Source organism: Crocuta crocuta, unplaced genomic scaffold (genome assembly GCF_008692635.1).
Source record: "Crocuta crocuta isolate KB4526 unplaced genomic scaffold, BGI_CrCroc_1.0 scaffold3, whole genome shotgun sequence".
Taxonomy (NCBI): Eukaryota; Metazoa; Chordata; class Mammalia; order Carnivora; family Hyaenidae; genus Crocuta; species Crocuta crocuta.
Window position 1 is genome coordinate 12,731,367 of NW_027529934.1, and position 25,113 is coordinate 12,756,479.

Consider the following 25,113-nt stretch of genomic DNA (forward strand, 5'->3'; position numbering starts at 1 on the left):
GGAAAGGAATAGACACTCATAAAAGATATGTGAGAAGACCAAGAGAGGAAAAGAAAGGGATCTAATCTGTGTATTCTTGCCATGCTCACATAGTAAATGAATTGTGGAGGATTTTAATCAGAATCATAATTATGTGGAATATACTATCTGAGATGTAAAACAAAGTGAGGACTTCTTTTATTTCTTCTTCTAAATTGTAAACTCTATGAGGATAGAAACCATGGCTTAGTATTTATATAGAATGGGGTTTTTATAAACAGTTGAATTCATGAATAAAACCACTTTTCTCAAGTTGGTTAAATGTAAAAAGACACCAACTGTTTAAAAATGAACAAAGAACTTAAACACAAAGAAGTCATTTCTTTCCGTTTTGAAGGAAACCAAATATTTGGAAGTGATTACAAATGATAAATTTCAAATGCCATGCTTAGCAGTTTTCACTTATATTAAAAGTGATCTAGGTGTTATATCCTAAGCTTGAGACCACTAAATTATAAAATCTTTCAGTTGGAATGGTCATTTAGTTTAATCTCTCACCCATAACAGAAAGAATTATCCAGCCCTTGCTCAAATCCTTAAGCAGTTGGGAGGTGTCTATTTTAAAAACATCTTGTTTAGTACTTCTCTTCCTAAAATATAGGGATCAAATACTCTGAAGGATCTTCTTCTAAAAATTTTTTTTACTTTATTTATTTTGAGAGAGAGACAGAGAGAGAGAGCACACACATGAGAGGGGAAGGGACAGAGAGAGAGGGAAAGAGAAAATATGAAGCAGGCTCCACACTGTCAGTGCAAAGCCCTACATAGGCTCGATTCCATGAACTGTGAGATCACGACCTGAATCAAAATCAAGAGTCAAATACTTAACCAACTGAGCCACCCAGTCACCCCTGAAGGGTCTTCTTATTACAATACAACTACATCCATGACACAGCAGACTTTCTGAAGCATTACTGGGTTTGCAGGAAAAAAACAGAAATCTCTAGGAGCAACAAACAAAAACAATAAAAGAAATACAGTAAGCTAAGAATGAAGTGGGAGGTGGTAATCAGTATTCACTAGGCAAACCCAAGGTCATTGTTGTCCCAGTGAAAATAACAACACTGTGTGGAGAGGGTAAGATGGCAGTGTAGGAAGATTCTGAACTCACATCTTCCCATACACATACCAAGGCTGCAACTACATACAATACAACTTACTCTGAGAAAGACCAGAAGAGTAGCAGAACAGAACTTTCACAGCTAAAGATGTAAACAAAAAGTCACACAGGCGCCGGGTGGCTTAGTCAGTTAAGTGTCTGACTTCGGCTTGGTCACGATCTCACAGTTTGTAAGTTCAAGCCCCATGTCGGGCTCTGGGCTGACAGCTCAGAGCCTGGAACCTGCTTCAGATTATGTGTCTCTCTCTCTCTCTCTTCCCCTCCTCTGCTAGCACTCTGTCACTCTCTTTCTCAAAAAAATAAATAAATAAATACAGGGCGCCTGGGTGGCTCAGTCGGTTAGGTGTCTGACTTCGGCTCAGGTCATGATCTTAGGGTTCGTGGGTTCGAGCCCTGCATCAGGCTCTGTACTTACGGCTAGCTCAGAGCCTACAGCCTGTTTCAGATTCCCTATCTCCCTCTCTCTCTGACCCTCCCCTGCTCATGCTGTCTCTCTCTCTCTCTCTCTCTCAGAAATAAATAAAACATTTTTTAAAAAGAAAAAAAAATAAACCTTAAAAACATTTTTTAATTAAAAAAAGAAAACATAAACTGAAAAAAAAAGGTCAGTGAACTTAAAAGGTGTTTCTCTGAAAAGCACACCTTGATACACCTTTAGCCAAACTCATCAAGAAAAGGAGAGGACTCAAATAAATAAAATCAGAAATGAAATAGAAGGTACAATGACTCCACAGAAATACAAAGGACTATAAGAGACTACTAGGAAAAATTATTTACCAACAAATTCAACAACCTAGAAGAAATGGATAAATTTCTGGAAACATACAATCATCCCAGAATGAATCAGGAAGAAATAGAAAATCTAAGCAGACAAATTACTTGTAATTGAATTAACTCACTAAACAAAAATCACAAAACCAACAGAAGTCCAGGATGAGATGGTTACAAAGGTGAATTCTACTAAATATTTAAAGAAGAGTTAATACCTATTCTCAAACTATTCCAAAAAATAGAAAAAAGGAATTGCTTCAAATTCATTCTATAAAGACAGGATTATCCTGATAGCAAAACCAAAGACACCACAAAAAAAAAAAAAAAAGAAGAAGAAAAAGAAAGAAAGAAAATCAGAAGTCAATTATCCTTAATGAACATAGATGCCAAAATCCTCAACAAAACAATAGCAAGCCAAGTTCAACAATACATTAAAAGGATCACTGACCACAATCAAGGGGGATTCATTCCAGGGATGGAAGAATGAGTCAATATCCACAAATCAATCAGTATAATACACCATATTAACAAAATAGAGGATAAATCCAAATGTTCATCTCAATAAATGCAGAAAAATATTTGATAAATTCAACATCCTTTCATGTTAAAACTCTCAACAAAATTATATAGAGGGAGCATAACTCAATATAATAAAAGCTATCTATAACAAACCCACAGCTAACATACCCAATGGTGAAAAGGTGAAATATTTTCTCTAACATCAGTAACAAGACAAAGATGCTTACTCTCACCGCTATTATTCAATATAGTACTAGAAGCCCCAGCCAGAGCAATCAGACAAGAAACAAAAAATAAAAGGAATCCAAACTGGTAAGGAATAAATAAAACTGTCACTATATGCAGATGACATAATACTATATATGGCAAACCCTGAAGACTCCACCAAAATATTTAAAATAAATGAATTCAGCAAATTTGCAAGATACAAAATTAATAGCCAGAAATCTGTTATATTTCTATATACTAATCACAAACTAGCAGACAGAGAAATTAAGAAAACAATCCCATTTGGGGTGCCTGGGTGGCTCAATCAGTTAAGCATCTATCTGACTCTTGATTTTGGCTCAGGTCATAATCTCACAGTTCATGAGATCAAGGCCTGTGTTGGGCTCTATAGTGACAAAAGCAGAGCCTGCTTAAGATTCTTTCTCTCTCTCTCTGCCCCTCGGCCCATGCCCTCGTTCTTTCTCAAAATAAATAAACTTTAAAATTTTTCATTTAATAACAAAAACAATTTTTAATTAAAAAAAGAAAAAATCTCTTTTACAATCTCACTAAAAATAAAATACGTAGTAATAAATTTTACCAAGGAGGTGAAAGACCTATACTCTGCAAACTGTAAGATACTGATGAAATAAATTAAAGATAACACAAACAAATGGAAAGATATATCCTACTCATGGACTAGGAGAATTAATATCATTAAAATGTCCTTACTACCCAAAGCAATCCACAGATTCAATGCAATCTCTATCAGAATGTTAACAACAATTTTCACAGAACTAGAACAAAAAAATTCTAAAATTCATACGGAACCTTAAAAGACCCTAATAACCAAACCAATCTTGAGAAAAGAGAACAAAGCTGAAGGTATCACACTCCCAGATTTCAAACTATACTACAATGCATTGGTAATCAGAACGGTGTGGTCCACACACAAAAGCAGACACATAGATGAAGGAAATAAAACAGAGAGCCCAGAAATAAACCCACACTTATAGAGTCAACTAATCTATGACAAAGGAGATAAGGCTGTACTACAGGGGAAATACAATCTCTTTGATAAATGGTATTGAGAAAACTGGACAAACATAATGAAAGGAATGAAAGTAGACCACTTTCTTATATCATATCATATATAAAAATCAACTCAAAATGGATTAAAGGCTTAAATGTGAGCCGTGAAACCAAAACAACGTCTAAAAGAAAACATCGGCCATAATCTCTCTGACATCAGTCTTAGCAATATTTTTTGGATCTCTCCCTTCAGAAAAGGGCAACAAAAGCAAAAATAAGTAAGTGGGACTACACCAAAATAAAAAGCTTTTGCACAGCAAAGAAAACCGCCAACAAAAGAAAAGGTAATCTACTGAATGGGAGATAATATGCAAATGAAATATCCACATGGGGCTAATATCCAAAATATATAAAGAAACTATGTAACTTAACACCAAAGAAACAGCACAATTTAAAAATAGGCAAAATAGACACTTTTCCAAAAAATACATACAGATGGCCAACAACCAGAACCCTCATATGTTGTTAGTGGGAGTATATAATGGTGCAACCACTTTGAGAAAAGGTATAACAATTTCTTATAAAAATAAACTTAAACCTAACTTATCCCATCATACATATTTAGCCAAGATATGAAAATACATTTGCAGGAAAAGATTCATTTAAGAATGTTGATGGTAGCTTTATTCAAACTGGAAATAACCCAGTGTCCATCAATAGGAGAATGAAAAAACTGTTTTTTGTTCCACTCATACAATGGAATACTACTGAGCAATAAAAAGGAACAAGCCATCAATATATGCAGCAACATGGATGAATCTCAAAAACATGCTACGTGAAAGACACCTTATGTGAAAGAGCACAGCTGACTCTTGAAAAATGTGGAGGTTAGGGACACTCACCCTCATACAGTTAAAAAGCCACAAAAAACTTTTGACTCCCTGAAAATTTAACTACTAATAGTCTAGTGTTGACCAGAAGCTTTACCAACAACATAAATAGTTGATTAACACATATTTGTATGTTATATGTATTATACGCTGTATTCTTACAATAAAGTAAGCTAGAGAAAAGACAACATCATTAAGACAACCATAAGGAAGAGAAAATACATTTACAGTACTGTACCATAACAAATCTGCTATGAGTGAACCTGTGAAGTTCAAACCTATGTTGTTCAAGGGTTAACTGAATATGTGCTTTATGATCCCATTTATATGAAGTTCCTAAATAGGTGAAACTACTCTAAGACGGAAAGAAGTCAGAACTTCTGGAGAATTGGAGGTGGACATTTACTGGGAAAGAGCATAATGGATTTTGTGGGCTGATGGTAATTCTCCATATCTTGATAAAAGTTGATAAGATTATATTTTGATAAGATATACGCAAATACATATATTTGATTATATAAATGTATTTGTCAAAAGTCAACAAAGGCAGACAAGATTTGTGTTTCTCAATACATGTAAATTTTACTCAAAATGGAAAAAAGGTAAATAAATAATGAATTCTGTCTGCTTAATGATATACATGACAAAGAAGGGGGAGATACACTGAGGTCAGCAATTTACTTTGAAGGACATAAAATTGGTGGATGGATAAAAGGATGACTAAATGGATAGACAAGTGATAAATAAATAGAGTAAAATGTTAATGGCAGAATCTAGATAGTGGGTATGTGTGTGCTCACATTAAAATTGTTTCCAGTTTTACAGATATGTGGAAATTTCCATAATAAAATATTGTAAAAAAATAAAAATAACAACAACCGAAAAATTGTCAGGTGTCTGCAACCAAAGATATTTATAGTGTCAACCAAAAAGATTACAGCAGCAGCTCTAATTCTTAATAATGTGAGAATCTTATTCAGCTCATGTCCAATCTGGGAATTATTACTCCCCTATAAAAAAATGTTATTATGAAACTCTGTTGTACGTGAAAACTTCCTTCTGCTACAGCAGGCCTCAGAGGCAGTTACATGAAAAGCAGAGACACACAAGCTGATCAAAAAGCACTTAATGAGAGCAGGAGCAGAGAGCTATAGTAACATGCAGAGAGAGGAAGTCAGAGGCTGATGGTATGCATGGTGTTACCATTCCCTGGGGACTTCTATTGGATCCTCGCAACAACCTTATGAAGCAGGAAAACTCTTTTAAGATACCAGGCTCAGAACAACCACAGTCCTCCCTAATGAAGGTGAGCCCTGCTTCAAAAGACCTCCTATCACAACAAAATGCTGGCCACTAGATTATTCCAAACCTACTGAGTGTTTCACTATTCCACAGAAGCATCATGAATATTTGCAGCAATTAGCCTAAACTCTACTTTGTATTATTTTTGGAAAGAATATTCCGGGGCGCCTAGGTGGCTCAGTCGGTTAAGCCTCTGACGAGCTCAGGTCATGATCCCGCGGTCCGTGAGTTCGAACCCCAGATCAGGTTCTGTGCTGACAGCTCAGAGCCTGGAGCCTGCTTCAGATTCTGTGTCTCCCTCTCTCTCTGCTCCTCTTCCACTTGCTCTCTCTCCCTCTCAAAAAAAAATTTTTTTTTAGAATATTCCACACTCATGTACACTTTCTATTTATGTATGTATATATTTATTTGTTTAAAGCCCCAACATGGGGCTTGAACTCATGACCCCAAGATCAAGAGTCACATGGCCTTACCAACTGAGCCAGCCAGGTGCCCCATCACCTACTTTATATTCTTAACTCCCAACTTTATTATAAACCCTTGACTCTGATCCTAAATCTGGTACTCTGGAGTTAATATTTTTGTCTCCCTGGTGACTCAACTGTTCTTAAATGATTTTGGTTTTGATTTGTCTGCCTGTCCCTTTCTGTCAGACTTCCTGGGACAGAGCCCCGCCTGATGTCGGCCCCTAGCAGCTAGCTCTTGAAATCAGCAGGAAGAGTCCCTCCCACTCACCCCTACTCCTCACACGCGGAAGGTCTGGATCCACACTTAGTCATCTAGCTCCTTTACATCGCTTCCTCATCCACCCCTCCAGGCTTTGTTCTTAGATGACAACTCAAACTTCAGCTGTCCCTGTCCTCATTCTAATATGCATTCCCCAGCTCCTGAGGTGCTCCAAGAACTTACTCCTTAGTATCTAATCTTGACCAGCTTCTTATCAATGGCTTTACTCCTCATTTCTCAGCACCATCAGATAGGAGGACTCAGTTTCCATAAATCAGACAGCAGGCAAATAGGGCAAATTTATGTTATTAATTCTCATTCAGGGGAAACATTCAGAGAAAATCTAATAATTTGCTTGTGGTTCCATGGCAAGTAAGCTGTAGATACATAATTTGAATCCAGTACTCTAATTCCACTATTCCTTCCAGCTTTTTCTAAAGTACCACTGTCCTAAGAAGCATATGACAACAGTATTTATCATGATCGTCTATAATAATTATATGTACTGATCATCTATTTCTGTGCTCTCATTTAACCTCATGACAATCTATGAAGCATCTTAAGGCTTGACACAGACACTCATCAGACATCACTGACTGATGAATGAACAGGCAGGCAAATAAAAATGTTCACAGTAGTTATTACCTGTGTTTACAGATGAGAAAACTAAGACTCACACTTTTACCAAGGTCACACATCTAGATGATGATTTGAAACCAGATCAGTCTGTCTCCAAAATCTATACTTTTTTCAGTATTTCACATGGCACTTCACTCCCAATCATAAAAGAATATGGTATCAAACATTCCAACAGAAATCACCTTAAGGAAGTTCTCAGCTATTATATTTTTACTATAGCAAAAATAAGAGAAATGCAATTCAGTTCCTTGTTACCAATAGGATACAGACGGGAATTCTTGTGATTTTTTTCAAAAACAGATCTAAACATAATTGTAAAAGAAAACTCAAAAAGAAACCAGAATGTTCCAATAAAGGCTCTAGCCTGATTTTGGACAGTAGTTCTCCTCTATCTGCACAGTCCACACTGACTTGTCGAATAAGTTCATGAAATACTGTATTGTAAATAGTCTGTTCCTTCTTCAGTATATGCAGTAGTTTGTGCATCTGGCAGAAAACAAGGAATATCGTCAGTGTTTTTTACAGTCATGTCAGTAAAAAACAATTTTAGGAGGTAAACACCTCCTGAATGTGAATGTCTTAGAAACACCTTGATAATTTATTTCACTTATATTTTTCTTTGTAAATATATACACACAAATGATATATTATTTTTAAAAATCTATGTTTAGTCATGTACCTCTTTATATGGTGCCCTGGTGTCACTGTATTGCTTCTATATCATCCCTGACAAAAGTATGTAACCCTAATCTTAATCATAAGTACACATCAAACCAAATCTGAAGAACATTCTAAGGGTTAACTGGAGTCTGGTCTTCCAAATATCATGGTCAAGAAAAACGAAGAACTGTTTCAGATTATAAGTTGTCTAAAAGAACACAGCTAACAGCACTATCAGGGGGCACCTGGGTGGCTCAGTTGGTTAAGCCTCTGACTTCAGCTCATGGCATGAACTCATGGTTTGTGAATTTGAGCCCCGCATTTGGCTCTGTGCTGACAGCTCAGAGCCTGGAGCCTGCTTCAGATTCTGTGTCTCCCTCTCTCTCTCTCTGCCCCTCCCCCACTAACATTCTGTCTCTCTCTCAAAAATGAATAAGCATTAAAACAAAATGTTTCTAGATAAATAAATAAAAGAACTATGTGATCTTGGAGTCCTGAAACAGAGGGGTAAATAGCTACAAAAACCATTATAGGGAGAATTGATAACTTGAAATTTGAATATGGACAGGTAATATTATCACATCAATGTTAAATTTCCTAACTTTGATAACTATATTATGGGTATGTAAGAGAATGCCCTTATCTGTAGGAAATATACCTTGAAATGTTTGGTGATAAAGAGGCATGATGTCACCAGCTTACTCTAAAATGATTCATAAAAAACTATACATACAGAGATATGTGTGAAGAGAGGAAGAGAGAATGAAAAAGCCAGTAGGGCACAATGTAAACTATTAGTGAATTTGGGTAAAGATTACATAGAAATTCCTTATACTGAACTTGTCTGTAAGTTTCAAATTCTGTAAAATAAAAGTTTACAAAAGAGAAAGAGCCTGCATAAAGAAAAATATCTATATCCATGTAAGATTGAAAAGGCTCTTTTCATTAACAAAATAAACATTTTAAGTGGTAAGAAAGCATGGTTTAATCAGTGTTTTTATGGTACATAAAATAGTAAGGGTCTTATAATCAGTGGTGCCTTACAGTGAATGAAATATAGTAATAATAATATTAACAACATACATAGTGTTTACTACATGCCAAGTACTATTCTAAGCCTTTTACATATGCCATTTAATCTCAACAATCTTATCAAGTAGATATTAATATTATTACCTCTAACTTATTTTATTTTTTAATTTAAATTTTAGTTAACATACAGCACAATATTGGTTTCAGGAGTACAATTCAGTGATTCTTCACTTATATACAACACTCAGTGCTCATCCCAACAAGTGCCCTCCTTAGTACCCATCACCCATCTAGCCCATCCTCCACCACCTCCCTCCATCAACCCTTAGTTTGTTCTCTTATTGGTAAGAGTTTCTTATGGTTTGTTTCCCTCTCTTTTCTTTTTTTCCCCCTCTTCCCATATGTTCATCATCTGTTTTGTTTCTTAAATTCCACATATTAATGAAATCATATGGTATTTGTCTTTCTCTGATGTATTTCACCTAGCACAATACATTCTAGCTCCATCCACATCATTGCAAATGGCAAGATCTCATTCTTTTTGATGGCTAAGTAATATTCCATTGTGTATATATACCACATCTTCTTTATCCCTTCATCGGCTGATGGACATTTGGGCTGTCTCCACAGTCTGGCTATTGTTGATAGTGCTGCTATAAACATCAGGGAACATGTACCCATTTGGAGCTGTATGTTTGTGTCCTTTCAGTAAATACCTAAAAGTGTAACTGCTGAATCCTAGGGTAGTTCTATTTTTAGTTTTTTGAGATATCACCTCTAATTTAAGGATGAAGATATTCAGGCACAAATAACATTAAGTATTTGCCTCAGGTCACTAGCTCATAAATGGCTGGGCCAGGATTCTAGTCCAGACTTTCTGGCTCTCAGAATGCATGCTCTCTAACTGAGTGTTATGTGGAAACTAATTTGACAATAAACTATTAAAAAAAAAATTTTAAAAATAAAATAAAATAAAATAAATAAAGTTANTGTATATTCCTGATTCTCCACACCAGCCCTCTCTAGCATGGCATCCATCACATCATTCAGTTGGACCACTTCCACTCTTTTATTAGGTTTCCTACAAGATTAAGGTGGCAGACTTATGTAATTAGTGTTATAACAGGTCATTATGAAATGACAAAAAAATACATAGAAATGTATATAGTATTGAATATTAACGATATTTTTTAAAGTAACTTTTTAACGTTTTATTTATCTCTGAGAGAGAGACAGCATGAGCAAGGGAGGGTCAGAGAGAGAGGGAGACACAGAATCTGAAACAGGCTCCAGGCTCTGAACTGTCAGCACAGAGCCAGACACGAGGCTCGAACCCACAAACCGTGAGATCATGACCTGAGCCAAGATCAGCCGCCCAACTGCCTGAGCCACCCAGGCGCCCCTGAATATTAATGATATTTTAAAGCATTAGCCATGTATATACTGATCTAGTGGATTATACCAGTAATAACATGTTAAAAAAGAAGAAAAAGGAAAAAGAAAATGTAAACAGTATGATCCTCTTTTTCATAAAATAATGCTTACTTCCAAAAATTCTATACAGTTACTGTGTAGGATTATAAGAACATAGAAGAAATGTGGAGAGGTAAATACCAAGCTGTGAATATTGGTTACTTCGCAATGTAAGAGAAGAAAATGGACAAAGGAGAGATAAGAAGAAAGAAGACTGTTGCAAACACCTGCTGTACAACACTGTGCCTAGACTCAATGACACTGTATTGAAATAAATTGTTCAGGAGATAGATCTCGTGTTAAGTGTTCCTTCTGCAATAAAATAAAATTTTAGAAAAAAGAAATTTAAAGCTGATAAAGTATTTTATGGTACTTAAATATTATTATAAATATGTAAAAATTGAATATGCAACTAGACAAATGAAAACACTGATTAGATGATAGAATTATGGACTATTATTGTCTTCAGTTTCTGCTACAATTTTAATATTTTCTGTATAATAAGTTACTATGAAAAATAGAATGTGTCTATATTCCTTCTGAGAAATACTTTCAAAAATAAACCATACTTACATGGATGGGAAAAGCAATAGTCTGTTTTCATTATCTGTGAGGAGAGTAGTATATTTGCTGCAATAAATAAGACAGGTAAATATTGTGAGAAAATTAACTGGCCTGTTTATCACATATCACAACATGATGAACCTGAGACCTCATGAAATGGAGAAGCTTGGAGGCAATCAAAAAGGTCCATCATTTTACACACAAGATCATATCTACCTGTCTACAGACACAGATGTAATGATATTTATCATATTTGGAATATTTTTACTAAAGGAGTTTTAATCACATTCTTTATATGTTAAAGTATGCAAACTTTCTTTAAATTCATTTCTTTAAATGCCTTTTCAAAGGTGGAAGGATGCTCTAAGAACACCGAAGCCAACAAAGTTAAGTGATGAAACAGGTTATAAAATTAATAAGCGAAGATGAAACTAGAACCCAGTCTTCCTAACTCCCAGCCAGATCTATCCTCTGAAAGTGCTTGTTCACACTTAAATAAGTATCGCAATGAGAACCACATGGTAATTCTTCTAATTCATTATTATTTATGTTTCTTTTTCTTCCCATAGTTAACGAGCATTTCCTTTGGTTCTAACCTCTACCAGAACCGAGTTGGTTAGTAAGGTCCATTTTCAGAATTTAAATCAGTGAAAAATCTCCAGGGAATATAAAGATTCAAAATAAAGTTTCAACAATGAGTGAGAGAAACCAGAAGCAATGATACCCCAGGAGCAATGGGCTGATCCACCACCCAGGTCTTGATTTCTAAGTACCATTCTCCACCGAAAGGAATCATTACTCCCGGGAGAAGCGACATAGCTCATTTCACAACCTGAATTGGGAAACAGAGGATGAACCTGGCAATCTTCAGTCAGAAAATAAGGAAACACTCAAAGAATGATGGGGACATGTCCAAACAGAATACAAGCCAGCTCAAAGGAGGTAACATTGACCAAAACTAAGAAATTTTGAACATAAAAACAAATAATCACAGTAAAGAATTATAACCCACTGAAAAAAAAAATAGAAATCCATGAGTCCATCTGGCAAAATGCTAACTAATAAACAGATGAGAAATGATGACACTAAAAAGGTAATCAAAAAGATCTACAGCTGGTGGGTTGTTAGGAAATAAACACTGAAATATTTGGTGATAAGGGGTCATGACATCATGAACTTAAGTTTGAATAGTTTTAATGTGTGTGTGTGTGTGTGTGTGTGTGTTTACGTACATGTGTTTTCAAGCAAATAAGGCAAAATGTAAACACTCAGTAAGTTAAAATAGAGGGTACATGAGAGTTCCTTGCCCTGTTTTTACAAATTGTATAAAAATAAAAACTCCCCCCCCCAAATGAATTCCATTTAGTTCTCTTTGGCAAAATGTTGTTCTGAAAGCCACTGCCATAAGGACATGCCACATCACATACGAACTGGAACAGGTAAGACAGCCGCTGGGGACATCATTAAAAAACTTTAGTCCAAAGTTCTGATTGTTTAAACGATGAAACATTCACACATTCTTTCAGAAAATATGAGCAAGATCCCAGTTTTCACTGCACAAGCAGGATGACAAGGAAAACTGGAGATGATGAGGGCGCAGGCTGGAGCGAAGCCCTCGTGTGTGTTTTAGTTCTGAGATGTCAGCTCACAGGGCTACTTGGCTTTGTCTCCATAGCCATGGCTCAAAGCCATTGCTAAAGAGGCACAGCCAAGCATTCAGAACAAAGATCCTTTTTTAAAAAAAATCAATTTTTTTAATTCAAAATTAAATAGTAGGAAATGACACAGAACAATATGATCACTAAACTCCCAAACTTTTTTCAATAAGACTTTTTCATTAGTTTTTGATCTTTCTTAAATTTAGGACAGAAGGCCAAATGCTTCCCTATTTCAATGTGGATATTACCTAGGAACATGGGCGAACTGTTCTCGGGTTCCTTTGTGTCTGGGAAGGAGGAAACAGTTCCATCTGTCAGATAGTGTGTGTGTGTGTGTGTGTGTGTGTGTGTGTGTGTGTGTGTGCGCGCGCGCGCGTGTGGGTGTGTGTATCACAATACTCACTCATCATAACACTCCAAACCTGAAACTCCTGTATTTGACACAATATGAAATTCTTCAGGAATCAAAGTATCTGTTAGTTTCTTTGGCTTAAAAAGAAAGACAGACAAGAATGAAAACATTAGTAAATGAAAAAAACTGAATTGAATAAATCAACACTCCTATCCCAAAGGGATACTATTTATTAAGTTAAGAGATTTTCATTACAGAGAGAACAATATTAGTAACTAATATGGGTCATGGCAAGTAGTAAAAACTTTTGGCAAAAGCACACATTAAAAAAATAACCATGAATTAAAAGCCTTGGTTTTAGCATTATTTACACATGTCCCACACATTCAGTAACCCACTGACTCTTTAGCAATGTGCCAAAAATAAGAATTCTACAACTTTAAACAATAAATTTTAAAAAAATCTAGTTTCCTATACTGTACTTTCGAGACTAAAGTGGATAACTATAGTTTGGAAAATGGCTTAAAAGAAGGTATTCTGGATCTTTTCACACTAAATACCCTTTCCTAGAAATAATTAGAAAGTGCTACAAAAATTAATAAGCAATACAGGCTGCAGTTACAATACAACAACGCTTTATATTTTAGGGAAATAAGTTTTTAAGTAGAGAAAGAGAAAATTATTTGTCAAACACTTTATTTACCTTATGAGGCACAATGACACCATCATTTGACTGTAATGAACGGTCCAAACGTGGAGTACAAACCGAATTCTCCCTAATCCCTCCTTTAATATATTTAACATCATACAGAAAAGAAATATCCCTAAAAAATGAGAAAAACAAATTCACAAAATAAATTTTCTGTCTGGCTACTGGATAAGAGTGGCAAGGTCCTTCTAGTACATGAAAAGGGGCACAAAATCAGTCTCCTTACGTCATACTTCACTAAGATGGCTGAGGCATTAGACATGAACCACCCCCACCTCCACCCCATTCTTCCTCTTCTCCACCTCACATTTCTCATTCACTTCACAAATTCTTACTCCTCCTTCAACTTCAGGCTAAGACGCATTCTCTTCCCCAGGGTTATTTCCTCTTTGCCCACAACCTTCGGGATCTCATTCCATCAGTCTTTCTGTGTGTTTCCCCCTCTCAGAATACTCCTTTTGGTCTATAACTCAAGTCTCTTCCCCTTCTAAAAATCTTCCCTTGACCATGCATGGCTGTCATGTTATCATGGCTCTATCTATTGATCTCTCACTTTCTGTTAAACATCAGTTTCCTTGAAACTTCCTTGCAATCTTGATTTCCATCTCCATCTCTCTTTGAAACCACCCTAGAAAGCTGACGACTTTCCACTACTAAGTCATCAGTTCTTCCTTTCCACTATTTCCCTGTAATATTTCATCTCTCTTTTGATCATCTCTCTTTTCAAAAACACTCTCCTTTTTTCTATCCTCTGTGCTACTGGATTCTCCTGGTTCTTGGACTTCAGTTCCTCCTTCATGGACTTCTCTATGACCTCCTGCCTACTAAATGGAAATGTTCTGCAACATTCTAGCCTCATCCCTCAGTCTTTCCCTACACTTTCTCTCTTGGCAATGCAATTAAATCTCACCTTATCACATTTGTTACCTCCACTTAACAATAATTCTTCCTCCATTCTACCTTTTCACCCTCCTGTCCTCACTAATTCTGTCAGGAAGTACCACCACTCCATTCATCAAAATCTCAGCGTATATAGTTGATTCCTTCCCATCCATTGTCCTAATTTTCATATATCACTAATACTTATTAATTTTATAGTCACCCTCATCATCATCCCAGCATTGATCCTATTGTCTCTTGCCAGTGCCAGTCACTAGTCCAAGCTGTCCGTACTTTTTAATGTGGATTCTCAAGTCTCTCTAATATATTCTATACACTTCTTCCAGATTCATCTTCCTATAGCACAGTTATAATCATGTCACTTACTGCACATGATTTTCACATGTCTCTGTCCCTCCCTCCAATTGCAAATAGTACAGCCATTAGGAAAAATAGCATGAAGCTTCCTTTAAAAATAAAAAACAAGAGATACCATATGATCCACCAACCCCACTTCTGGGTTTATATCCAAAGGAAAAATCCAGTTCTTGATGAGGTATCTACACTTCCATATTCATTGCTGATTTATTCACAATGGCTTAGACATAGAAACAACTTTAATGTCCCTAGCAAATGAATGGATAAAGAAAATATGTATATGTATGTGTGTACCTATATATATATATATTGGAATGTTAATGCCTTTAAAAAGGAAATCCTGCCATTTCTGACAGCATGGGTGAAGTTGGAGCACGTTATGCCAAGTGAAATAAGCCAGACAAAGACAAATACTGCAAATGAGGGCATAAAGGGAAGGGGGGGAATGAGGCGATGTTGGTCAAAAAGTACAAAGTTTCAGTTATGCAAGATGAATGAGTTCCAGAGAACTAATGTACAGCATGGTGATGACAGTTAGCAATTCTGTAGTGTATATTTGAAATTTGCTAATAGATCTTAAATTTAATCTTACCACACACACACACACACACACACACACACAAACTATATAGAGGTGACAGATAAGTTACTTAGCTTGATTGTGGTGACCTTTTCACAATGCATACATTTATTAAAACTGTTGGTGGGAATGTAAACTGGTGCCACCCCTCTGGAAAACTGTGGAGTTTCCTCAAAAACTTAACAATAGAACTCCCCTATGACCCAGCAATAGCACTGCTAGGAATTTACCCAAGGGATACAGGAGTGCTGATGCATAGGGGNCATCAATTTGTACACCTTAAATATACACAATTTTTGTGCCAAAGTTATCTCAATAAAGTTGTTTTTTTAGAAAAATGCTCTTAGGATGATGGGACATTAGTCATTATCACACCAGTAACTGCTAGAGATTGGCCAATACAACTCTGTTAGCTAAAAACAATGAATGGTTCGTATATATACATATGTACACATACACATCTTTCTTTTTTTTTTTCATTTTTTTAATGTTTATTTATTTTTGAGACAGAGAGACAGAGGGCAAGCAGGGGATGGACAGGGAGAGAGGGAGACACAGAAAGCAAAGCAGGCTCCAGGCTCTGAGCTGCCAGCACAGAGCCCAACACGGGGCTCGAATTCAAGAACCGTGAGACCATGACCTGAGCTGAAGTCGGATGCTTAACTGCCTGAGCTACCCAGGCACTCCACATACACATCTTTCTAAGGAAAGTGTTGGTTTGGTAAATGTCATTCAAAATTTCTGAGTAATTTTAGGAGCCTTTATATTTCTATTATTAAATTATTGGTTATCTTTATTTTTAAAGGAAACATTTGGTTTATTTGTTGGAATCTAATTTTTCATTAAAAAATAGAGATATAGGTTTTATTTCTCATAAAACTCCTGTGGAAAATCACCTTCTTCTTCTCTTTTGGAAAAGCTATTTTTGTTTAGAAAACAAAAAAACAAAAACAAAAATCACTCTGATTCTGAGCCACCATATAAAAACTGGATCGCCCAGAATATCAAACTGAGTTCATCCTTCAAATTTTTCTTCAAATCATCACTGTTCATGTCTCTTATGTGATGTTGTCGGGGAATGAGGTATATCAGAGAGTGGTTTTCGAAATCCTTGAGGTATGCTTTTTGAAAAACATTTGAAAAACATTAAATCTTTCTAAAATGTCTTTAAAACTTTGTAGCTTTCTTGAACAGAATATCTGTAACACAATATAATCTTTATTGACAAGTCAGGTAATGACTTCTGAAGCCAGGAGGGTCTTGAGGACAGTGTGGTTACGTTTCTGAAGCATAGGTCAGCACTGGAATATGGCAGGCCCTGGTGTGTGTGGGGGGGATACCCTCTTCTGATCGGAGGGTAAAGCACTTCCCCAGACACACTTGCAGCCAGGGTTTGGGGTGGGAACTAAATTCCACAAGTAGTGCTCTCTTCGGCAGCACATATCCTAGTATTGGGGCAATACGGAGGAGATTAGCCTGGCCCCTACACAAGGAGGAAATGCAAATTCGTGAAGGATTCTGTATTTTTTTTTTATTATAGTTTATTGTCAAGTTGGTTTCCATATAACACCCAGTGCTCATCCCCACAGAAGTGCCCTCCTCCATGCCCATCACCCCCTTCCCTCTCCCACATGCCCATCAACTCTCAGTTTGTTCTCAGCATTCAAGAGTCTCATGGTTTGCCTCCCTCCCTCTCCCCAACTATTTTCCCCTTCTCCTCCCGCATGGTCCTCTGTTAAGTTCCTCCTAATCCTCGTATACGTGCAAACATATGGTATCTGTCCTTCTCTGCCTCTTATTTCGTTCAGCATAACACCCTCAAGTCCCATCCATGTTGCTACACATGGCCAGATTTCATTCTTTCTCATGCCATGTAGTATTCCATTGTATAGATAAACCACATCTTGATCCATTCGTCAGCTGATGGACACTTAGGTTCTTTCCATGTTTTGGCTATTGTTGAGAATGCTGCTTTTACATAAATAAATAAGTTCCACAAGTAGATGCACTTTTGCAAGATTTTAGAGGTAGAAGTGAGACAGAAGCCATTTTCCTGTCATGCTTTTAGCGGATTCTGCTGGCAACACCATGGAAAAGTGGTTTTCCGGAAGCAACATTCCAGAACCCACCCTCTAGCTATCTGGATCCAGAGGGGGCAGTACAGTAATAGCAGTGACAATAACAGTGACGACATCAGTGACAGTTTTGTGATTTCAGCTGCCGGATCTTTGGATCTCAGTTAAGGGGACCTTTTTTTTTTTTAATTGCAGTATCATTCACATACCATAAAATTCATTTTTTAAATTAAAGAGCACAATTTACAAACTTTTAGTATATTCACAAGTTTTTATTATATTCACAATTTACAAATTTTAATAGATTTATTAAGTTGTATAACCACCACCAGTATATATTTCCAGACTATTTTTATCACACCCCCCTCAGAAAAATCCTTACTCATTAGCAGTAACTCCCCACTCTCCTCTCCAGCCTCACCTCAGCAACCAGTTATCTACTTTTGTCTCTACGGATTTGCCTCTCCTGGACTTTTGGCATAAGCAGAAACACACAAGTGCCCTTTTACGACTGGCTTCCTTCATGTAGCATGTTTTCAAGGTTCATCAACGTTATAGCTTGTATCAATACATCATTCCTTTTTATGGTTGGATAATATTCCACAGTAGATGACATTTTGTTTATTTTTTCATCAACAGATGGAGACTTGGTTTGTTTCCACGTTTTGGCTGCACGAATAATGGTGCCATGAACACTCATGCAAGTTTCTGTGCAAACATATATTGTCAGTTCTCTCGGGTATACAACTAGGAGTGGAATTGCTGTGTCATATGATAAGCCTATGTTCACATTTTTGAGGAATTGCCCAAGTGTTTTCCAAAGAGGCTGCTCCATTTTACATTCCCACCAGCAATGGCTGACACCTCCAGTGTCTCTACATCGTCATAAATGCTCATTATCATCTGCTTTTTGACTATGGTCATCCAGCAGGTGTGAAATCTCTTCATGGTTTCATTTGCATTTCCTTATGGCTAATGATGTTGAGCATCTTTTCATGTGCATATTGGCTATCTTTGTCTTCTTTGGACAAATGTCTATTCAAGGGGGCATACACTTTTTGAGAGAGAGAGAGCATGCGTGAGCAAGTAAGGGGCAGAATGAGGGAGAGAATCCCAAGCTGTCTCCACATTCAGCAGAGCCCAATGTAGGGCTCGATCCCTTGACCCTGGGATCATGACCTGAACGGACAGGAATCAGACGCTTAACGGGGTCCCCAAGGAGGCATACTCTTGAAGTCTTCTTGCAGCCTTGCAGGTAAGTAGCCTGCACGGGGGGTGAATTCCATCCTGTTCTGAGACTTATTCCCAGAAGTAGTGCTTCACACCTGCTCCTTTAGCCCTTCCAACAATTTTACAAATACTTGATTTGCTGCTTAAAACAGGTTTTATTTTCTGCACCGAACTCTGACTGATAAAGCTTTCGAAAAACATTCCTCAGAGGCTATTTGCTGGGTTGTTTTGTATTTTACATTGTGCTCTACACTCTAAATATTTAAGGTTGCTGGACAAGCTTCTTCGTGTCACAAATACTATCAGTGATGCATACATGTATTCGTTTTCTACCGGAGCCAGAATGAATCACCACAAACTTAGCAGCTTAAACAACACAGGTTTGTTATCTTACAGTCTATGGGTCAGAAGTGCAACACAGGTCTCGTGGGGTAAAATCAAGGTGTCGGCAGGGCTGCACTCCTTTCCGGACACTCCAGGGGAAGATCCATTTCCAGGGGATGTCCACTGAGTTATGAACGGAACTCAATTCCTTGCAGTTCTAGGACTGAGATCTCTGTTTCCTGGACAATTGTCAACTGAGGGCCATACCAGCTTCTAGAGGCCGACAGCAATTCTTAGCCTGTGTCCTCCCTTCCTCCATCTTTAAAGCCAGCAACAGTAGGCTGAACCCCTTCCGTCTCGCGCTTTGAATCTGTCGTCTTTCCTCTGCCTCATCTCTCCGGCCCATTCAGCTTCCTTCTTTTTCTACTCACTCTAAAGCCTGAGGGAGTTAGGTTGGGTCCATCCCAAGAATCCAGGTAGTGTCTCCATCACAAAGTCCTAACCTTCATCACATCTGCAAAGTCCCTTCTGCTATGTAAGGTATGTAGTCGGGTCCTGAGCTACAGTGAGAACATCTGGGGGGGAGCCCGTTATCCTTTTTACCACAATAAATATCTTCACAGTTTAAAACTTCCAACTCAGAAGTCGTTTGACATTAAAACTTTAATGTCGGGTTAATGTTGCATTCAGATATAGCTTATTATTTTTTTCAAAGTACTTCAAGCATAACTACTAATTATTGCTACTAATAATTATAACCATAACCTGAAGGTATAAAATAAAGTATAGATATTTTGACACAAAGCCCCAGGACACAAAAGTTAATAGCCCAAGTTCCTGCCATTTTTTCCAGCACTGAGACATAGCTGGATAATAACAGCTTATATTCAAATAGCACTGTATATGGGCAGCTGGCTGGTTCAGTTAGTAGAGCATGTGACTCTTGATCTCAGGTCATAAGTTCAAGCCCCATGTTGGGTGTAGATCTTGATAGACAGAGAGAGAGAGCATTGTTCATTACCTTCTTTATAATATGTGCTTTAACAATACCCCTGGGAGTTACACAAAATGGACTAAGTCCATTATTCTCTTTTTACAAATGAGCAAATGGAACTCAGACTAAATAACCACCAGAACATTCCTTTTAGGTGAAGTGATCTCACGAGGGGCATACAACTGATAAATGGACTAGGCAGAGAAAATGAGCAGGTCACAATCTTCACAGGGAAAATGGCAACATTTAGAAAATTTTTAGGAATGGTTTAAAACAAACAGTACTTGTTGATTTGATCTGAAACAGTGTAAAGGTTGAGCTTTCACTTTGAGGAAAACCAGGGGGTAAGTACTTGCTTTTCAAGGTTTTCATGAAGCTATGTTATCTTATTCTTCCTAAAAGAACAAATGAAAGAGGCACTAAAGGCACTCTATCAGATCTTGTCCCTTTTACTAGGGGACAACAGGGACAGAAGGGTGAGTGGACAAGTACAGAAAGGTGTGCAAAAAGCAAATCTAAACAAACCGAAGTTGGTAGAGATAAGAAACACACACACACAGAAGGATGGTCCTGTACCTTCTTCAGACTGCATTCTGCTTCATCAAAAATACAGCAGGCTTGGGGCACCTGGGTGGCTCAGTCAGTTGAGCGTCCGACTTCGGCTCAGGTCATGATCTCACATTAGTGGGTTCAAGTCCCGCATCGGGCTCTGTGCTGACAGCCAGCTCAGAGCCTGGAGCCTGTTTCAGATTCTGTGTCTCCCTCTCTCTATGACCCTCTCCTGCTCACGCTGTCTGTCTCTCTGTCTCTCTCTGTCTCTCTCTCAGAAATAAATAAAAACATTAAAAAAAAGTACAGCAGGCTTTAAACTTAAAATCTTGGATACTGTGATTTTTCCAGTTGTGCCACTCCCAAAGAGATGAGATAAAAAGAGAAAACGACTCAAATCATCTGCATCGACCCTACCATCTGCCTCTTTACCTTCCAGCACCCGTTAGGGAAACAGGATGGTCAATCAGGTACTTGAACTTAGTTCTTCGAATAGGGTGATGCCAGACTTGGTCAGTAGGACGTGGAAGAGTACCCTGGGGAAAAAGCAAATACATGAATACACGGCAGAGGGCGCTCTAGACAAATGAAATCAATCCTTAATCCTTTCCAATGTTTACATTAAGGGCATCTGGACAGTCTATGGAAGACAAAGAAAGAAAAAGAGCAGAATTCTCATTCAATACTATGGAGGAAAAGTAAAACTAGGACAATTCCAAGGTGAAAGATAAGTATCAAGACTAAGAGTAGTAATGATTGCTCAGGTAAATCACATTTAAAAAAGCATTTCCTTGGCAACGCTGGTGCAAACGATTTTAGTTTTCAAACTAAGAACTTAATTTTAAATTATTCTGAAAGACAAACGAGAATATATAATATTTAAAAAGAAAAACAACAGGCCTAAAATGGAGTCACTTGTGGTAAGCCCCACATCAGCAAACCAACACTTAAGTAACACCTTACCTAACTGCAGTTCTGGCATCCCCCCGAGGGGCATTTTAAGGCCATCAGGCCATCGGCTGGGAGTTCCTGATCAGCACAGGTGAGGTAATCAGCCTGACAGTCTCCCACCGTCCCCCTGGGGGAAGATGACCTTGCCTGAAATAATCCTCTTTTGTTAATGGCTTCCTTGTCCCTGCCCCCTTCTGCCAGTAAAAGCCCTCTATTTTGTACAGCTCCTCAGAGCTCCTTTCCACTTCCTATGTGGGATGCTGCCTGATTCATGAATTGTTGAAGAAAGCCAATTAGATCTTCACATTTACTCAGTTGAATTTTGTTTCTTAACAATAACACGCAGAGTAATTATTTAATGTAACTGGATACCAAGAAGATGTGTTCCCAAGTACTCCATGTATGTGTATGTTCACCTTTGGGGTTTTAACCTTCTTAGGAGGCAGTAAGATTTCAGGACAAGGACCAGCATTGGCTGCAGAGCTCAGAGAAAGAAGAACCTCCTCAGGGATAAACTCATTTGGAAGGGATGCAAGAAGGGGTTTTGAACGCGGCACCATATTCTTTTTCTCCTTTAGTTCCGGCAGTCCTAAGAAAGTGATGGGAAAGAAAAACATGCTGTAGTTTTTTGTAGACTTCATTGGAGATTTCCAAGCTGCCTCAATACCATCTGTATGCTTCTAACAGAGAAAACACTGCTTCTGGTTGCCGAAAACATAACAATATTTTAAACACTGAACATCATCTTGTCAAAAAAAACACAAAAAACTCACATTGCTTGCCCTCCTCCCCTTTACATCACTCGCAGCTTCAAAAACTGAGGCACAATTATCCAAATTCCAAATTGAAAATTAAACTCATTTCATTTTTCTCTATTAAGTGGGATAAGCCTTAACATGATGGAAATGTCTATTTTCTCTTTGATGTGAAAATGACAAAAGAAATCTCTCCTCAAAGCTGTCAAATTGTTGAGTAATTATTTCTGTGTGAATTCAAAGGTGAGAATAATTTACATTAAATCAAGGCATTTGTAGTGTGGAAGGGATCAGAGTTGGGTTTAAGAGCGAAAGCAGAATTAGCATGGTTGGAAATGAAGACAGCAGAATCATTTGCGCAAACTGGCAGAGGAGGAACGTTAGGAAGAACATTCTATGCAGCCTGACTAGGGCAGAGGAATTGTGAAGATGGGGAATGGGGACAAATAGGAAAAGGCGTCCTATGAAGTCAGTCAAGGAGGGTTGGGCTGTCACCGTTACAGAACTCTCCACTGATCTGTGTTTCCTCACAAAGTATGGCTTATGTTAATTTCTATAAGGAGGTGTCCTGCAGAACTTCTCAAGTTCACATTACCAAATCCCTTTGTCTCTTGCATGTTTGAAAAGGAGTTAGACTATCACAATGGGGGGTTGGGGGGAGGGGAATGTTGGGTGGGGCTTTAGCACAATCTTCCCTAAAAACAAGATGAAAATGTTGGAGGGAGTTTAGCATGGGAGTAGGAATGGATCTAGCTGATTCTTATTCTAGTACAGATCTGCATGTATCTATATATGAATGAAAATCTTAAATAAGGAATTCTTGTCATTTAGAGTAATTACTAAAACCCTGATACAAACCAGTTCCTTAAAGTCAGACACCAGGTATGAAAAAAAGTAGTTTCACGCAACTATTGGTACTTATAATGGGTGAATTTAAAACAATATAAAACTGGGGCGCCTGAGCAGCTCAGTCCGTTAAGCATCAGACTTGGGCTCAGGGCATGATCTCACTCTTCATGAGTTCAAGTCCCTCACTGGGCATCACTGCACACAGCTCACTATGGATCTTCAGTTCCCCTCTCTCTCTGGCCCTCCCTGGCTTATGCTTGCTTGAGCTCTCTCTCAAAAAAAATAAACATTAAAAAAATTTAAATAATAAAACAATATAAAACTCATCACCATTTGGGGCACCTGGGTGGTGTAGTGAGTTAAGTGTGGGGCTCTTGGTTTCCACTCGGGTCATGATCCCAGTTTTCTGGGTTTGAGCCCTGCATCAGGCTCTGCGCAGGGAGCACTGAGTCTGCTTGAGATTCTCTCTCTCTCCCTTAACCACCTGTGCTGTCTGTCTCTCTCAAAATAAATAAAAAAACTCAAAAAAACCACAACAACTCATCATCCCCATAACCAGTAAAGAAATCAAAGTAGTAATCAAAAACCTCCCCAAAAACAAGAGTCCGGGGCCAGATGGCTTTCCAAGGGAACTCTACCAAACATTTAAGGAAGAGTTAACACCTATTTTCTTGAAGGCGGTCCAAAAAATAGAAATGGAAGGAAAACTTCCAAACTCTTTCTATGAAGCCAGCATTACCTTGATTCCAAAACCAAAGACCCCACTAAAAAGGAAAACTATAGACTGCTTTCCCTGATGAACATGGACGTAAAAATCCTCAATTAGATATTAGCCAACTGGATCCAACAATACATCAAAAAAATTATTCATCACGACCAAGTGGGATTTATTCCTGGAATGCAGGGCTGGTTCAATATACACAAAACAACCAATGGGATTCATCACATCAATAACAGAAGTGACAAGAACCATATGATCCCCTCAATAGATGCAGAGAAAGCATTCGACAAAATACAGCATTCTTTCTTGATAAAAACCCTCAAGAAAGTAGGGATAGAAAGATCATAACTTGAGATCATAAAAGCCATATATGAAAGACCCAATGCTAACATCACCCTCAATGGAGAAAAACTGAGAGCTTTCTCCCTAAGGTCAGGAACAAGACAGGGATGTCCACTGTCACCAATGTTATTCAACATAGTATTGGAAATCTTAGCCTCAGCAATGAGACATCACAAAGAAATAAAAAGCATGCAGTTCAGCCAGGAGGCGGTCAAACTTTCACTCTTTGCAGATGACATGATACTTTATATGGAAAACCCAAAACATTCCACCGAAAAACTGCTAAAACTGATTCATGAATTTGGCAAAGTGGCAGGACATATAATGAATGCACAGAAATCAGCTGCATTCCTATACACCAAAAATGAAGCCATAGAAAGAGAAATCAAGGAATCAATCCCATTTACAACTGCACCAAAACCATAAAATAGCCAAAGAGATAAAAAATCTATACACTGAAAACTATAGAAGCTGATGAAAGAAATTGAAGAAGACACACAAAACTGGAAAAATATTCCATGCTCCTGGATAGGAAGAACATTGTTAAAATGTCAATACTACCCAAAGCAATCTACACAGTCAATGCAATCCCTATCAAAATAACACCAGCATTCTTCAGAGATCTAGAACAAAGAATCCTAAAATTTGTATGGAACCAGAAAAGACCCCCCAATAGCCTAAGGAATCTTGAAAAGGAAAACCAAAGCAGGAGGCATCCCAATCCCAGACTTCAAGCTGTATTACAAAGCTGTAATCATCAAGACAGTATGGTACTGGCACAAAAACAGACACT

The 25,113-nt window shown here is 37.7% G+C and overlaps 1 protein-coding gene and 1 non-coding gene across 2 annotated transcripts in view; one reads left to right on the forward strand and one right to left on the reverse strand.

The window, feature by feature from the left end:
- AXDND1 (axonemal dynein light chain domain containing 1) overlaps window positions 1-25,113 on the reverse strand; it is an 89,462-nt gene that overhangs the window by 62,360 nt on the left and 1,989 nt on the right. Inside the window, exons 2-8 of the mRNA XM_077763088.1 lie at window positions 22,070-22,242; window positions 21,135-21,238; window positions 13,688-13,808; window positions 13,036-13,121; window positions 10,984-11,040; window positions 9,923-10,018; window positions 7,610-7,738 (exon numbers count right to left, since the gene is read on the reverse strand). Of these exons, the coding sequence (XP_077619214.1) occupies window positions 7,610-7,738; window positions 9,923-10,018; window positions 10,984-11,040; window positions 13,036-13,121; window positions 13,688-13,808; window positions 21,135-21,238; window positions 22,070-22,242 (766 nt within the window). The remainder of the gene's footprint in view (window positions 1-7,609; window positions 7,739-9,922; window positions 10,019-10,983; window positions 11,041-13,035; window positions 13,122-13,687; window positions 13,809-21,134; window positions 21,239-22,069; window positions 22,243-25,113) is intronic.
- LOC144230973 (U6 spliceosomal RNA) lies at window positions 16,952-17,058 on the forward strand. Its single transcript, XR_013334940.1, has one exon. It is a non-coding gene; the product is annotated as a U6 spliceosomal RNA (small nuclear RNA).